Source organism: Hypanus sabinus, chromosome 22, assembly GCF_030144855.1.
Source record: "Hypanus sabinus isolate sHypSab1 chromosome 22, sHypSab1.hap1, whole genome shotgun sequence".
Classification (NCBI taxonomy): domain Eukaryota; kingdom Metazoa; phylum Chordata; class Chondrichthyes; order Myliobatiformes; family Dasyatidae; genus Hypanus; species Hypanus sabinus.
This window is the reverse complement of record NC_082727.1, coordinates 49,941,494-49,959,703: the sequence shown is the minus strand read 5'-3', so window position 1 is coordinate 49,959,703 and position 18,210 is coordinate 49,941,494. Positions and strand designations below refer to the sequence as shown.

The following is an 18,210-nucleotide window of genomic DNA, read 5'->3' as shown; positions in this document are numbered from 1 at the left end:
TTGAGTGTATAGGATAGATCATGAATTTGAATTTCCTTTACCAATTTGGCAACTGTAAAACTGAAATTACACTCAAATTTAAGAGAGTTTATGGAAATATTGAAAGGGATACTTACAGGTGAAAATATTATGGATGATACATATATTGAAAGGGATATTGAAAGGGATACTTACAGGTGAAAATATTATGGATGATACAATGCATGATGCTTAAAAGGCATTGATTTCTGTGATCTGAAAATAATAACACCGTGGGTCTGTTTTAATTCAGGGGAACTTTGTTGCTTGTATGACTGCCATCCTTAGGCAGATGGAAGATTATCATTATGCCAATTTAATCAAGACCTACGGGAGTATGCGATCAGATGTTGTGGTAAGTAGAAATGACATCTTTCACATATTTGTTCATTTGATTTTCAGAATCAAGATTTGTGGATGACTAACAGGTGCATAGAAGTATTTGGAGCACATTTGCACCAAAATATTATGATGAACTTAAATCTGCTTTAACCTGGAATGCATTTCAAATATATTATGTAAAAAAAAGCTTAGTTTTCTGAGAAGTGTGCTATAGTTGCTCTTTCAGGATGCCATAAGTTGCTGCTTGATTGTTGTCATCAATCAATCATGCTTCCTATGCACCATACTTCTCATTGCATTTAGAACCCTTTTGACTTTTTGTTGTTTCCCTTCTGTCATTTTCGCAAGCCTATGACTTTATCTTTCTTTTACCTTTTGAACTTCCTGTGCTCTTCTTGCTTACTGCGTGATTGCCACTCACTAAATCCTTAATTGTCAGAATATGCTCTCTATCATTTCATTTAGCAGTCATAAATAGAACCAGGACAGAGGCTCCTAGGCAATAGATTTATTTTCCCCAATTCTCTACTGTTCTTATGGTGCATTGAACAGAAAACAAAAGGTGTGCCTATATCATCAACTCATTAGGACTGATTCTTTCATTATCTCCCAGTCATTGATTGTTCTTTCCTATGTCACACTGCTCATTCTCACATGGTGCACACTGTAGTCTCCTGCAGGAATGCCACCTCATGCTTATCACATGCTTTTGCATGGTAATGTTTGAAGAATGTATATGTTTCAAACTTATTTGAAGAAAAGCTCCTAGACAAAAGTGGTAGCTGCTGAAAAAAATATATTCCATTGATAAAGTTGATTAGACCAATATTAATTCAGTCTGAAAGATCAGGTATATCTCAGGCGACACAATCTCATTTAGGCTCTGTCAAAATTCTGAGCAAATATATCAAATCTAAGCATGATCTTAAAGAACAGAGTCAAAAATTACATTTAAGTAAATGCAAAAAAAGTTGGATGATACTTTTGTTGCAAAATATGAAAAAAACCCTAAACTTCAGATTTTAAAAGCTTCAGATGATAAATATATTAAAAATGTTACTTGAAGGCATTTTGTTAAGTGAATCAATCTAATAGCTGTATAATATAGACTTGCTGATAATATAGAACTTGTTCTGCAGTGACACAACTCTTTAACATAATGAAAATGTATCAAAAGCTAACAAAAGAAATGACTTTTTTATTGTACACTGGAGTGCCAGACTGGATTTGTGTGAATTCTTCAGGTTGGCACTTGAGTATACACCCATTTCAGAGGGGAGAATGTTTTCACTGGGTTGTAACTTGTGTCAATCTTGAGCATTGATTTTCATTGATTGAATTTGAACTCATATTTGAAGTTGTAAGAAAAAGTTAAATTTGCTTAAAATGTATAATTTGCTAAAATAAAAGTATTAAATTTATGTGGTATTTACTTTAAACCATTTTACCATTTGGAACTATTATTTGAAAACTTGAACAATTGTGCTGTGTTATAGGATTTCCTGATGGAGACATTCATCATGTTCAAAGATCTTATTGGAAAGAATGTTTACCTTCCTGACTGGGTTATAATGAATATGATGCAGAATAAGTAAGTATTATAGCTGCTGAACTTTTACTGGGATACATCTATTCCAGGCTTGATTGAAAATGGTACTTTTCCCTGGAAAAAACAATTGAGTATTGTTACAAACCCCGTAACTGGGTGTCTTACCAGCAAAGATAGGAGTATCCGTTGAAGTCTGATGATACTATTTTTAATACTATTTATTAATAAAAATACACAAAAATAATATCAATGCAAATATACAGATAATATACGACATCAATACTAAACCTAAAAGTGCTGGTATAATAATAATCAATAAGAAATAAGCTCTATCGTTGTCTAGGGGATAATGAGTTGTCCGATGGAAATATAAAGTTCAGTTCAGTTCATGCAGGCTGCAGTAGTTGCTGATCACTCTGTTGCAATTGTTGGAGAGAGAGAGCAGGAGAGAGAGAGTAACAGCTAGTAACTTGCCGACTTTCCTTTTACGATCTTGATCCGTCGATGCGTTACTGTTGTGGCCATTTACGTATGACCCCTCCGTCCTTGAGCTAGACCGTTCCGTGGAGGACTCATCACCCAGGCAAGGGTGGACACACACACAAGCCCCCACTGGTCTCGTAGCATCTTTCCCGGTGTGTCTGAGGGGTGTTCCCCAGACCCTACTTTTATCCACACAGGGTCTCAGGTGTCAATCAGGTTGGGATGATGCAATCCCTCAACCAGACCACTCTGATTGCCCCCAGAGGGGTTTCAATGACTAGAACAGTACTCAATACACAATTCCTTCTCCAAGAGACAATAACAGTAATCCCTCTCTTTACCAATAGGAGACATTCCAACCTGTGCTGTGCCTCTCTCTCATAAATTTGTCTGAGCTGTTTATCTCTCTCATTTCCTTTGATAACAGCATCGGAATAATAGCAATTTGCGATTCTCCAAGGGGGGGGGGGGCATTGGTGATTCTGTACCCTTCTGCCCATCAGAGTTGCTCCTCATTCGTAACTGTTTAATTAACCAGAAATTGAAAGGTCCAGTTTTCTGGTAGTGGTTTTCTAGTGGATCATTTTTGAAATACTATTTTACCAATTATAAGCAAATTATAGCATCTGGGTTCTTCAAGCCTTTTTTTTCTTAATTCCTTAAGATAGAAAATACTAAATGTACTGAGTTTCTGTGTGCAAGATAGTTGACGATCTAGGTTAATGAGCCTCCATTGAAAATCAGAAAAAAGTTGGAAGTACAGTTTTTCTCCCATTTTAATGTGCACAGAAAATTGAATTGTGCAGAGGAAACAAAAATAAATATCTTGTGGTAAACTGAAGACCAGAAATGTAGAGAGGTTGCATTTTCAGCAACCCTGGTAAAAGAAAATACAGAAAAATCAGACCAAGAAAAATTTATCTGAACTTGATGAGGCGAATGAATGTTAACATTCATTTAGATTTGTATTCAGGCAAAAAAATTGAAGAATATAGTTCTATGTTAAACAAAGAGTTTCTTGCCCTATGAAGAACTTCTACAAAACTAAGATGAACTTTTAAACTGTGAACCATTTAGACACATCAAAGGCAACAAATCAAAGTTTTTTTTTACCTTTAGATGGCATAATATTACGTAATCTGATTGCTGAACAAGCAACTGATGAGATCAGAAGTTATGGAAAGGTCAATAATGTTGAGAACTAAAGGCACAAAGGAGAGAGTATAGCAGATGGAGTTGTGCACTTTCATGTAGACTTGCTTATATCCCTTTCTCACATTCACAATGTCATTTCATAAGAAATGTGCATCAGGAAGTTATCTGGCTCTTTGAGCCTGCTTCATCATTCATTGAGATAAAGGTTGATCTTCTAGCTCAATAGCTTTGCCTCACTATCTCCATTATGCATGTCCAGAAATCAATCTCTGTTTTGAATGAACTAAATGTCTGAGCCTTCAAAGGAGAATTCCAAAGGTTCACCATCCACAGGGTGAAAAATTTTATCCTCTTAGCTCTCAATGGAGACTGAAACAAGGTCTCCATTTTGGGGCAATGATCTTTTACCGGGACTAAAAATAAGTTAGAAAGCAAGCATATTTTAAGTTGTAGAGAAGGAGGTGGGTTAGAGAGAACAAAATGAATCTAAGAGAATGGATCAAACACGAGGAAATCTGCAGATGCTGGAAATTCAAGCAACACACACAAAATGCTGGTGGAACACAGCAGGCCAGGCAGCATCTATAAGGAAGAGCACTGTCGAAATTTCGGGCTGAGACCCTTCGTCAGGACTAACTGAAAGGAAAGATAGTAAGAGATTTGAAAGTAGTGGGAAGAGGGGGAAATGCAAAATGATAGGAGAAGTCCGGAGGGGGTGGGATGAAGCTAAGAGCTGGAAAAGTGATTGGCGGAAGTGATATAGAGCTGGAGAGGGGAAAGGACCATGGGATAAAAGGCAATAGACAATAGGTGCAGAAGTAGACCATTCGGCCCTTCGAGCCTGCACCACCATTCTGAGATCATGGCTGATCATCTACTATCAATACCGGGTTCCTGCCTTGTCCCCATATCCCTTGATTCCCCTATCCATCAGATATCTATCTAGCTCCTTCTTGAAAGCATCCAGAGAATTGGCCTCCACTGCCTTCCGAGGCAGTGCATTCCAGACCCCCCACAACACTCTGGGAGAAGAAGTTTTTCTTTAACTCTGTCCTAAATGACCTACCCCTTATTCTCAAACCATGCCCTCTGGTACTGGACTCTCCCAGCATCTGGAACATATTTCCTGCCTCTATCTTGTCCAATCCCTTAATAATCTTATATGTTGCAATCAGATCCCCTCTCAATCTCCTTAATTCCAGCGTGTACAAGCCCAGTCTCTCTGCGTAAGACAGTCCGGACATCCCAGGAATTAACCTCGTGAATCTACGCTGCACTTCCTCTACAGCCAGGATGTCCTTCCTTAACCCTGGAGACCAAAACTGTACACAATACTCCAGGTGTGGTCTCACCAGGGCCCTGTACAAATGCAAAAGGATTTCCTTGCTTGAGGCCTCAGGAGAAAGAAAGGGGGGCGGGGGGGAGCACCAGAGGGAGATGGAGAACAGGCAAACAACTGAATATGTCAGGGCAGGGGTAAGAAGGGGAGGAGGGGCATTAACGGAAGTTAGAGAAGTTAATGTTCATGCCATCAGGTTGGAGGCTACCCAGCCAGTATACAAGTTGTTGTTCCTCCAATCTGAGTTTGGATTCATTTTGACAGTAGAGGAGGCCATGAATAGACATATCAGAATGGGAATGGGAAGTGGAATTAAGACGTGTGGCCACTGGGAGATCCTGTTTTCTCTGGCGGACCGAGCATAGGTGTTCAGCGAAACGGTCTCCCAGTCTGCGTCGGGTCTCACCAATATATAAAAGGCCACACCGGGAGCAACGGACACAGTATACCACACCAGCCGACTCACAGGTGAAGTGTCGCCTCACCTGGAAGAACTGTCTGGGGCCCTGAATGGTGGTGAGGGAGGAAGTGTAAGGACAGGTGTAGAACTTGTTCCGCTTACAAGGATTGTACCTCAGACAGTTCTTGCAGGTGAGGCAACACTTCACCTGTGAGTCGGCTGGTGTGGTATACTGCATCCGGTGCTCCCGGTGTGGCCTTTTATATATTGGTGAGACCCAATGCAGACTGGGAGACCATTTCGCTGAACACCTATGCTCGGTCCGCCAGAGAAAGCAGGATCTCCCAGTGGCCACACATTTTAATTCCACGTCCCATTCCCATTCTGATATGTCTATCCATGGCCTCCTCTACTGTCAAAATGAATCCAAACTCAGGTTGGAGGAACAACACCTTATATACCGGCTGGGTAGCCTCCAACCTGATGGCATGAACATTGACTTCTCTAACTTCCGTTAATGCCCCTCCTCCCCTTCTTACCCTATCCCTGACATATTTAGTTGTTTGCCTGTTCTCCATTCCCTCTGGTGCTTCCACCCCCACCCCACTTTCTTTCTCCCGAGGCCTCCTGTCCCATGATCCTTTCCCTTCTCCAGCTCTGTATCACTTTTCCAACTCTTAGCTTCTTCCCACCCCCTCCGGTCTTCTCCTATCATTTTGCATTTCCCCCTCTTCCCACTACTTTCAAATCTCTTACTATCTTCCCTTTCAGTTAGTCCTGATGAAGGGTCTCGGCCCGAAACGTCGACAGTGCTTCTTCCTATAGATGCTGCCTGGCCTGCTGAGTTCCACCAGCATTTTGTGTGTGTTGTTCTAACAGAATGGATGATGCAGTTGGCTGTGGTAAAAGCTGTCTTATTACAGATGATTTGGATGGAGGACATGCTAGGATTAGAAAGAGGTGAATGAGCACAGAGCACAGTGCAATTGATGGAAATTTGAAGTAAGGGAGAATTCTGGAGACATTAATCTGGTCACGCTGTGTGTGTATATATATATATATAAATATATATATATTTTGCAGTACAAGTGCTAGGCTTGAGAATGTCTCAGAGTGGCTGCAGAACATTCTCAAAGGAGAGGCTAAACAACCTGAGATCCTGGTGCATATTGGTACCATTGACATAGATAGAAAAGGAGAAGAGGTCCTGCACAGTGAGCATAGGGGATTAGGAAAGATGGTGAAGAAGCACATCCTCAAATGTAGTGATATCTTGATTACACCTAGTAACACGTTTTAGTCAGGTTAGGAATAAAAAGCAATAATTGCTGAATGAGTGGTTGAAGAACTGGTACGGGGCAGGATTTCACATACTTGGATTATTGAAACTTCAGGATTAACCTGAAAATAGGGAGAGTTTGCACCTTAACTGGAGGGGAGCTGTGTGTTTAAACTATTTTGGCAGCAAATAGGAACCAGAGGATCAGGTTAGATAATCGTGGAATTGAGAGGAAATGAAGGGATTGAGAGGAAGGTTGGTGTTATACCCAGTACAAACGGGTGGGAGAAAGTTAATAGGCACAATGTGGCAGATGGGTTGAAGTGTAAATATTGCTGGAAATATTAAGGATGAGGGAGATGAATTCGGAGCATAGATCAGTATGTGAAACAATGACTTTGTGGCCATAACTAATTACTAAAAATGCTTCTCTGTTCAGCCAAGGTGGCATGCAGAGGGTGAGAAACGTTGTCCAGAATTGCCACGGTTTTCCATAGGGTCCTTTGTTCTACCACAGCCTCCAGTGTATCCAGTTTGACTTTTATAATGGTGCCAGCTTTTCTGATCAGTTTATTGAGCCTTTTGGCATCACGCATGTTGATGCCTTTGCCCCAGCACACCACCGCATAGAAGATTGTACTGGTAACAACAGACTGGTGGAACTTGTGAAGGAGAAGCCTGCATACTCCAAAGGCTCTCAGTCACCTCAGGAAGTAGAGATGACTCTGGCCCTTCTTGTACACAGCCTCTGTGTTGGTACTGCACTTAAATCTGTCATCCAGGTGTATCCCCAGGTACTTCTAGGTCCTCACCACATCCATGTCCTCACCATCAATAGTAGCAGGGAGCAAGGCAGACTTAGTCTTCCTAAAGTCTATCACCATCTCCTTTGTCTTACTAATGTTGTGTTGCAGATGATTCAGCTTGCACTATTTGACAGAGTCCTCCACCAGGGCCCTGTATTCATCCTCCCGTCCTCCCTTTAAACATCCACTATTGCTGAGGCTTCAGAGAATTTCTGGAGATTACATGACTCAGTGTTGTATCTAAAGTCTGAGGTATAAAGGTTAAACAGAAAAGGAGGCAATACAGTCCCATGTGGGGCCCCAGCACTCCTTTAGCACACAGCTCTGAAGCCACACATATTGTGATTTGCCAGTCAGTTAGTCCATTATCCAGGATAAAATAGAAGTCATGTCTTACTAACTTGATTAAGGTTTTCAAGGAGATGATAGGTGATGATGAAGGTAGAGCTGTGGATATTCATGAGATCCACAGTGACTTGGCCATTTAGATTCAGAATTGGCTTGCCAATAGAAAACAGAGAGTAGAGGTCAATAGGACTTATTCTGGCTGGAGGCCTGAGTATGGTGTTGTTGTGAATAGTGAAGAAGACTGGCAAAAGATACTGTGAATAATAGATCAGGTGCAGATGCAGACTGAGAAATGGCAAATGATGTGGAAGTCTGTCACTACATACAGCCCTGGGATCCTTTTTCCTGCAGGCATACTCAGCAAATCTAAATAGTAATTGAATAGGATCAATGAATAACAAGCTGTGTAAATGCAAATATAAATAGACAGCAAGAAACAACAAAAGCATGAAATGACAAGATAAAAAGTCCTTAAAGTGAACTCATTGGTTGTGGGAACACCAGAAATAGAATGAGTGTAGTAATCCTCTTCTGTTCAAGACCCTGATGGTTGATGGGTAGTAAATGTTCGTGAACCTGGTGGTGCATTTCCTGAGGCTCTTGTACCTTCTACCTGATGGCCTGGGTGGTAAGGATCTTCGATGTTGGATGCTGCTTTTCTATGGCAACATTTCATGTAGATGTGTTCAATCGTAGAGGGGGTTTTACCCATGATGTACCGGGCCAAATCACTACCTTTTATAGGATTTTCCAATGAAAGCTATTGGTGTTCCCATACAGTCTGTAATGCAGCCAGCCATCACACTTTCCACCACACATCTATTGAAGTTGCCATGGTTTTTGGTAACATGGTGAACCTCTGCAGACACCTAAGTGCTGTCATGCTTTCTTTGCAATTTTATTGATTTGATGCATCCAAGACAGGTCCTCTGAGATAATGACATCCAGGAATTGAGTTACTGACCCTCTCCACCTCTGATTCTCCAATGAGTATTGACTCATGTGCTTCTGTTTTCCTTCTCCTGCAGTCTACAATCAGTTCCTTGGTCTTATTGACATTGAGTGAGAGGTTGTTGTTATTACACCACTCAGCCAAATTTTCAATCTCCCTCCTGTATGCTGATTCATCACCATCTTTGATATGGCCCACAACAGCGGTGTCATCAGTGAACTTGAATATGGCGTGGAGCTGTACTTAGCCATACCGGCTATGTCCACACTAGAATGGATAAATCCATAACTGAAGCTTTTTCTGTTCATTTTGACCCTCCATCCAAGCTGAAATGGCGTTTATCTCCCCCAAAAACGGAGCTTTTCTGAAATGCTCTCTGGAGTGTGTAAATCTGAAAACGCTGATTGAGTGGTGTAGTGTGTACGGGGTAACCAAAGCTTTTTAAAAACGCTGTCATGACATGCCAGAACAGATAGTGGCAGCAGCACGGTATTTCATTGTTTTCTTGAACGCAACCTCCAACGCCACAAGAACAATGGCGGACGGCTTCAGGAGACTGTCCCTGAGCAGAATGTTACTGCAACTTTACAGTTTGACGGATAATTTCAACCACCCCCTCCCCCCACTCAAACTAACAATTTCAGAGCAGACGGCAACAAAACTGAAGCCAGAAGAGTTAGAAATGTATCCACCAAATACTTTGACCCAAACTTACTGAATAAATAAGTACACTTACTTTGCCCTGTTTTCTGTCCTTGCTTGTATGAAGGTGGTTTACCTATTTATGCAAGTACTTCTCTGACAATAGATGTGTAACAGCCTAATGTAACATAGTATGGAAATACAAGATAACACTGATGCAGACATATTTTATACATTTAACAAGGTGTTTTATTAATGTATTGCTTTTGCAAACATTCAATAGGTGCAATTGTCACTACTTCCAAAATGTTACTTTTAAGTAGTAGCTTATGTTTGGCATAGATGTGAAAATGTTAAGGACAAAAAGGAAAATTGTAAATTTCACTTTTACTTGGGTAAAAATAAAATCACTTTTGCCCAGTAACTCGTTTTATTGCACATGTTAAATACAACAAAATAATACAGAATGACATGGCAAAAGTAAAGGCAAACAAATAAGGAAACAGCAAATTTCACTTTTGCTCAGTAACAAGCCTTATTGCATTTAGTTGTAGCTGTCGTCCCTTTCATCAGTGAAGAGACTATGGCTGTAGGAAATGTTTCCAGGGTGACCCCTCTGTGGGAGTGGGGAAGATGTTGGTGGGGCCACCCGGGGTCTGTGCGTTCGTATGTGTAGTTGTTGTAGTGGCTGTGAGGCTGGTATTGTGGTGATGAAAATTACTGGGGTGGTGGAGCCATCATATTCCTCATCCTTGCAATTCCCTCTGCGACACAGTTAGCCAGTTTTTCCATGTTTGTCATCAGCCAGGTCATACTATCCATGAACTCACTGTTGGTTGCTTCCAGTATTTGTTTTTTTAGTTTTAAGTCTTCCTATGCGAGAGCCAACAGCTGTCCAGTGTTTAGCAATTTCCTTTTAAGCTTTTCTAGTTCGTAACTGGAGAAATGCGCACCAAGTCTTTTATGGTGAGATTCAACACCAAACATGTGGCTTGTTTTCTGTAGATGTGTCCTGCGCATGCCCAGTAGGAGGAGATTTGCCCAAATACTCATTTTAATGTGGACAGAGGTATTTTCAAAAACGCCTGGTGTGCATGCCTATCGTTTTTACACGAAACTGACATTTTCAAAATTATCAGGTCTAGTGTGGGCATAGCCACAGTCATAGGTGCAAAGAGAGACTTTCCTCCAAGAGGTTCATGGACATATTACAAAGCATCCATATTGCAGATAGGACACAGTCCGATCAGCATAATCCATAGCAACAAATCTGTTTCAATCAACTATTTTTCCTTCTACAAATTAAATATATGAAAGCCTAGCCATATTAACACCAACAGTAGAAAAACCTAGATTCACTTCAGTGAAAATGATAAATTACGTTGTGAAAGATCTTCCGCTATCTTGAATTCACCAGTCAACCTTTGCCTTTGATCATGTTGTTCCTTATGGTGTGCTCCAGGGTGCAGTCTTCCGGTACAAGTCTGGCTGCTGGCCGTCAGTGAGCTGCAGCACTGGGTCTCTTCCAACACACAGTGACAACAACACTATTGACAGCTCATTGGTTGTCACACCTAACCAAATTGAATGTCTGTGAAAAAATTAAAGGAACAAATAAAAATCCATTTAAAAGAATAAGAACATTTAAACCACCTTTACTAAAAATAGGTTTTATTTACTATTCTCACTACACTGCCCCATTGATTTCAATGTGATAACCTGACATGGTTTCAGCAGGGAAGGCGGATATCTGTAGATGTTTGTACGGGATATTTTTGTGCCCACCCACCATACCTAACTACCGTGTAGTTCTCACAGGATTTATCCCATGCACATATAAACTGCTGGAGGAACTTAGTGGATCAATCAACATCTGAGAAGGAAAAGAAGTTGCATTTCAAATCGGAACCCTGCACCAGGACCATCCCTTCTACAGGCAGCTACTTGCTAGTTCCTCCATCAGGTTCCTTGTTGCTCCAATTCCAGTATCTACTGTCTTGTGAGTTTCCCGTGCACAAAAAATGCTGAGAAGACAGACAGACATACTTTATTGAAACCGAGGGAAATTGGGTTTTGTTACAGTCGCACCAACCAGGAATAGTGTAGAAATATAGCAATATAAAACCATAACTAATTAAATAATAATAAGTAAATTATTCCAAGTGGAAATAAGTCCAGGACCAGCCTATTGGCTCAGGGTGTCTGACACTCCGAGGGAGGAGTTGTAAAGTTTGATAGCTACAGGCAGGAATGACTTCCTATGACACTCAGTGTTGCGTAACCTTCGATAAACTGAAAAGTTGTGCTTCATCTTTGAGGTCTTTGAAATTCAGTGTCTCTGAATACCCCGAGTTGTTGCCATTTTTTGGCATTTCAACCTCTATTTATATGAATGGGCTTGTTACAGATTCTGCATCATATCCAAACTGGAACAAGAGCTTTGAATATATTTCCCAGTCTGAATTCCAGCAATAGAACATGGTGACAGATATGCTAGTGGGTACTTGATAAAAACTTTAGGACTTCCATGCTTCAATTCACATGTCAAAGCTCACTTGCATATATGTGAGTAAATGCTGACAGTTGACTCCAGAACTGTCTGTAAAGTTTGGACCACTAGGTTTTGTCTGACTGAAATTGATTATAGAAAGGAATTTGCTTCATCACTGCTGCTGGAAGCTTCAAAGTATTTTTCTTTTAAACCATTGATCTCAAATGCAAGATAGATCATAGAATCAATTTGTATTTGCAGACAAAAAAACTTCTTGCTGTGACTGAGATAACTTTCAAGAAATAGAGCAGCAATAATTACATCCATTTATGAAGCAAACTTAACAAAGTAAAAACATCTCAAAACATTTTGCATATAAGATAGGCCAGAAAACATAATGCTGAGTAAGAGAATTCAATAATGATCACAGGCTTGTTCAAGAGGTAAAGTATATCTTAAAGAACAAGGAGAAAGTAACAGAATGTTTTAAGAACATTATTTCCAGTGCTTAGAGCTTTGGCAACTGGGAGCACAGTTGCTAGTGCTGCAAAAGTAAACTCTGGGGCTAGTTAAGAAGATTTGTAAATTCTGCTTTTTACTAAGCTCGTTCAGGAGCAAATTATATTAAATTATGGCAATGGAAATGGAAGTTGGTGGTTTTTATGTTGCCAGCGATAAGCTTCAATATTGAACTCCATTTCTTAAAAGATATTAAATTTGCCAGCAGTCTAGATCACTTACAAGCAGTTGACAGGTTAAAGATGGAGTAGAACCACAAACAACCTCTCTGTGTAAAGATTATCTACTCCTCCTAAATATCATGATGTTACAATAAGGAATAAAGAAAGGAATTGAAGGCTAAATCTCACTGGCAAATTATCAATATAAACAGTAGCATGTAACAGTAGCATCTATACATTATTGCCAAAACTGAAATTCCTGAATTCACAAACTGAATGAAAGGCTGAAATGGTCCTGAAAACTTTGAGATAAAGTTATGCAGTCAGGTTTGCTGGCCGTAAAAAATGTTCATATTTTTTACATTTTCAGTGTCTGATATTTAGAGATTTTGAAATCTTTTTAGATTGAAATTTGTTAATAGAAATAAGAGGATGATGGTGGGGCAATTAAGAGATAATGGAAAGGCAAATATTAGAGGGGCAGAGAAAATAGTGTTGATGAACAGTGTTGAAGGGTGTCCTTTTAAGGTGGGAACACCCATATCTGCCATATATCCCACCTCAGGTGTAGCAGCTGCTTTCCTTCCTAGATAAGTCATCTTCACTGTAGGAAAAACAGACACAAAGTCTTCAAAGGCAAAAAAAGTTGTCAGTTGTAGCAGGAAAAGAGAGGGACTAAGACTGTAAAAGTAGTATAAAGAGATCAGGTAAGAGATCACCCTTGTCAATTAGTCATGTGTAATCTCAGGTGTGTGCATACACGGATGCAAGAAGCTTAGCCAGTGGTATGCTAGTTTTTTTCATATCCCAGAAATGTAGCTAATCTCACAACTAATTGGTTACCAATCTAAAGTATGGGAAATTACTAATAATGTGGGGAGACTATCTTGATGAAGGGTCTCAGTTCGGAACATCGACTATTTACTCCCCTCCATAGATACTGCTTGATCTACTGAGTTCCTCCAGCATTTTGTGTTGCTCCCGAGACAGTTGGAGATGTTAAATGCAGTAGGTTCCAATACTACACATGTAAATACTACATGTAAGAGATTCAATTTAACAAAAATTTAATTTATGTTATTGTTAAAGGTCCATTATTAATTTTTATTGTAGACTTATTCTTCGGAGGTTAGCTTTTTAAAAATATTTATTTGCTTTTGAGATATAAGCATTGCTGGTAAGGCCAATATTTATTATATGCCCATAATTGGCCTCAGAAGTTATTACTGTATTCCTTTCGTATTTTCTTTTGTTCAGCAGTCATTGTTATTAAGCAAACAAATAAATCTTTTGAAATATATTAAATAGCAATATTACATTCTAACAAAATAATAGACACTTTGAAATCTATCTTTTGCATATCTACAAGACTTTGGAGTACTGTATTTGTTCAACTATCTGACAATTAGTTTATGAGTGGGCTAGCATGATTAGTCTGACAGTATTCACAGTAAGATATTCTATAGAAATTGTATAGAAAAATAATGAAAGTGATACTCGGCAGTAGTTACTGAAAAGCAGTTTGAAGTAGCAAGTATCAATGTGCTTGTTATTAGGTGTAGTTGGCTGCCTTTCGAAAACAAAAGGTTGAATTTCTTTGTGATGAACTTGGACATGTAGAATTTGAGTGAAATAGTTCTTTGTTAGGGATTAATATACTAGTTTTATATCAAATATTGAAATATTTGGCATTTTAATTTACGTTATAGTTCAATGTTTCCCTGTTCTGTTTTTGATCTTCTATATCACAAACCTTTCTCTGTCTAGCATCACATCTGTCATGTTGTTCCTAAGAGCAGCATCTGTGAATTAATTTTTAACACACCAGCTGCTCTGTTCGTAAGCTTTGCACACATGAAGCTCATTCCCAAGAAATGGTTGCAGAGTAGTTTCATAAGATTTGCCAGTCCATTACAAATGAACCTTCTGTATGCATAGTTTTTAGCTCATTTGTTCTATTTCACAGTGAAGGCTCACTTGATACCTCTTGCATAGTGAATCTGATTCTAGAGTTAAGGAATTATATTGGCAAATTTTGAAATATATCTAAACCTCTAAAAATAGATGTAGCAAATCATTAAGTTTATTTATGCTTTAATTTATCTTCATTTTGTCCAAATGTATGTAATTTTAAAGCTCAGGCACTGTACTAGATGAAGAACGTTTCCTATTGTTTTTCTGTCAGCAGTTGTTCCTCAGTGAGACAATACCCTCATTTAGCAGAGTAGGTGTAAAGTTTTCTCTTTAAAAGTTCATACTTGTAAAGAAAATGTCTAAAAATAACATTATAAGCATTCTTACCTCTCAAACCCAGTGGCCTAAATCCATTTTTGCACTTTTCCTCCTCTTCAAGTAGTCTGGCAAAAGAACATTTGTCACTAAATGAAGCTGGTAACAGAAAAGGGGCTGTTACAATTAAACCAAAAATGCTATAAAACCATTACAAGATGATGATAGCTCCTAAAAAATCACATGGAATAAATTATTTCCTGCATTTGGGAAGTGAAGTACTTCAAATTCAAAAGACATCAGTTTCAAAAGAGAAGATCTTAGGAACGATCAATGCACTGCTGCAGCTGAGCAATGGAAAGATGGAGCCTCGGATCTGAATATATTATATTAAACTTCCATGATTCCAGACATCGAGTGATAACTTCTAACTGATCTCTGAAATGGCCAAGTAAGCTACTTTGTCTGGGCAATAATTGCTAGTGCAACTAGCAACATCAAAATCCTGTTAATAAAAGTAGTGCTGCTGTTGCTGAAGTGGCCTCTAGATAGAGGGAACTAATTGAAGATTAGATAGCTGTTTTAAGAAATACTTTCATTCTGACTTTTCTGTCTTTCATGCCATGCCATTCCAATGAATCTCAGTGTTAGCTCAAAGAAAATAACCTCCACTTTTGATCTTTCATATTGGGATTTTTTTCAAAATTGGTGTTTAATTTAAGAAATTAATATTTAAACCTAACAGCATGAACATTTATTTTGTTCTCCATTTTCAGGATTCCCACAACCCCTCTGTTCCTTCCCCTGAACTCTTGATCTACCTAGTTCTTCCTGCACCACCTTGGTTTCCAAAGCCATTCGGTTTCTTATTTTTCTCCCAAACCCCACCTGGATGGCATATCACTCAAAGACTCCACCCCCTCAGCCTACTGTCCTATCCTCTTCCCTTCCCCTACTGCTCCCTTCTTGCTCGCTCAGCACCTCCCCCAGCACCTTCCTTTCTTATTTGATTCTGTAGCCTGCCAATAGATAAATCAAACAGTGCAATGAGTTAGGTTAAGGCTGAGCCTGAAGGCTTTTGACAAAATGCTACGCATGAGGCTGCTTCATAAAATATCCATGGTAGTTTAGGAAATACCATGGTATTATATGTATTTTTCTATCCATGGTATTTTAGGAAAGATACGAGCATGGATGGAAGATTGGCTGACTGGCAGGAGACAAAGAGTGGGAATAAAAGGGGCCTTTTCTTCTTGTCTGCTGGTGAAACTGAGGTCCTTTAACATCTGCCGGACGATGCTGAGGATGGTCTAGGAGGCTGTGGTGGCCAGTGCTATCCTGTTTGCTGTTGTGTGCTGGGGCAGTAGGCTGAGGGTAGCAGACACCAACAGAATCAACAAACTCATTCGTAAGGCCAGTGATGTTGTGGGGGTGGAACTGGACTCTCTGACAGTGGAGTCTGAAAAGAGGATGCTGTCCAAGTTGCATGCCATCTTGGACAATGACTCCCATCCACTCCATAATGTACTGGTTAGGTACAGGAGTACACTCAGCCAGAGACTCATTCCACCGAGATGTAACACTGAGCGTCATAGGAAGTCATTCTTGCCTGTGGCCATCAAACTTTACAACTCCTCCCTTGGAGTGTCAGATACCCTGAGCCAATAGGCTGGTCCTGGACTTATTTCCACTTGGCATGATTAACTTATTATTTAATTATTTATGGTTTTATATTACTATATTTCTTCACTATTCTTGGTTGGTGCGGCTGTAATGAAACCCAGTTTCCCTCAGGATCAATAAAGTATGTCTGTCTGTCTGTCTGTCTGTGACTAGTGGTGTTTCACAGCAGTCAGTATTGGAATTGCTCCTTTTTCCATTACATGTCAATGATTTGGATAATGGAATTGATGGCTTTGTGGCTAAGTTTGTGGATAATTCAAAGAAAGGTAGAGATGCAGGTAGTATTGAGGAAACGGAATCTACAGAAGGACTTAGATAGTTTGGGAGAATGGTAAAAAGTTGGCAGATGGTCATGCACTTTGATAGAAGGAATAAAGGTGTAGACTATTTTCTAAGTGAGAAGAAAATTCAAAAATTAGAGGTTTAAAGGGGTTTGGGAGTCCTTCTGCAGGATTTCCTAAAAGTTAAATTGCAGGTTGAGTCGGTGGTAAGCATGGTAAATGCAATGTTAGCATTCATTTCCAGAGAATATTACAGCAAGGATGTAATGCTGAGGTTTTATAAGACATTGGTCATATTATACTTGGAGTATTGTAAGCAGTTTCTTATCTAAGAAAAGATGTGCTGGCATTAGAGGGTCCAGAAGTTGTTCACGAGACTTATGTCAGGAATGAAATGGTTAATGTATAAAGTGTTTTTGATGGCTCTGGGACTGTACTCACTGGAGTTTAGAAGAATTGGGAGGAGGTGTCTCATTGAAACCTATCAAATATTTAATAGCCTAGATGGAGTGGATATAGAGAGGATCACAACCTCAGAATAAAGGGATGTCCACTTAGAACAGAGATGAGGAGGAATTTCTCTAGCCAGTGGGTGGTGAATCAGTGGAATTCATTGCCACCGACGGCTGTGGAACCCAAGTCATTGAGCATATTTAAAAAGATGGTTTATAGGTTCTTCATTAGTCAGGCCTTCAAAGGGAGAGGCAGGAGAATGGGGTTGAGAGGTAAAACAGACATAATGGAATGATGGAGCATACTAAATGGGTTGAATGGCCTAATTCTGCTGTTCTCTGCATTTTGCAACAGAAGCTGACCTTGAGAAATTGCTCTGCAGATCATGCAGAGAATAGAGAACAAAGTTAACACTTTTGTATCACTTGTATTTGCATATGTAAGTTTTAGATTCTACTATTGAAAAAAAGGCCAAGAGCCTGAATATTTTTGCTGAGTGTAGTTTGTCACCTGCCTATGCTGCTGATGTGAGTTTTGGTTTTATTGTTAAGCATTTAGTATTTGGAAAATGGAAATTCCTGCAAACCAATTTCAGATGCTAAATTATGAATATTATTAAGTGTAGGAAAAAACAGGTACCACTCCTGAAATAACTTAGAAAGGCTTTGTCAGGTGGGAGAGCCATTCAGCTATCCTTCAAGATTTTAAAATGCTTCTGAATTTCTGTTTCATTTAAAGCTAAATGTCAAGTTTTTTAAAAATCAGAGAAATTGCCAAAACTATTTTAAAACAAATTGTAATGGCAAGAAAAATGCAGTATGTGACCCTTACAATATATTTATAGAAATCTCCATTCAGATTAAAGGACAGGTGGATCCTTTACTTGCTTTAATCTGACACAGGTCCCAGGGGCAAATACTAAGCATAAATATTGACTAATTGCAGCAGGGTTGTGCTCCACTGATGGATTCCACTAGTCGAGTGTGGTGACAGATTTGCCACTGAGACTCTGTTCAGCAAATTCAAAACTTGTGCACTCTCAAAGTGGGGGCATGTGCTGAAGTCTCAGATGTGCTAATA

General features: G+C 39.4%; 1 protein-coding gene across 2 annotated transcripts in view; it reads left to right on the top strand.

The window, feature by feature from the left end:
• dock1 (dedicator of cytokinesis 1) overlaps positions 1 to 18,210 on the top strand; it is a 549,009-nt gene that overhangs the window by 340,503 nt on the left and 190,296 nt on the right. For both annotated transcript variants that reach the window (XM_059947697.1, XM_059947695.1), the window contains 2 exons: positions 272 to 373; positions 1,857 to 1,951. In XM_059947697.1, the coding sequence (XP_059803680.1) occupies positions 272 to 373; positions 1,857 to 1,951 (197 nt within the window). The remainder of the gene's footprint in view (positions 1 to 271; positions 374 to 1,856; positions 1,952 to 18,210) is intronic.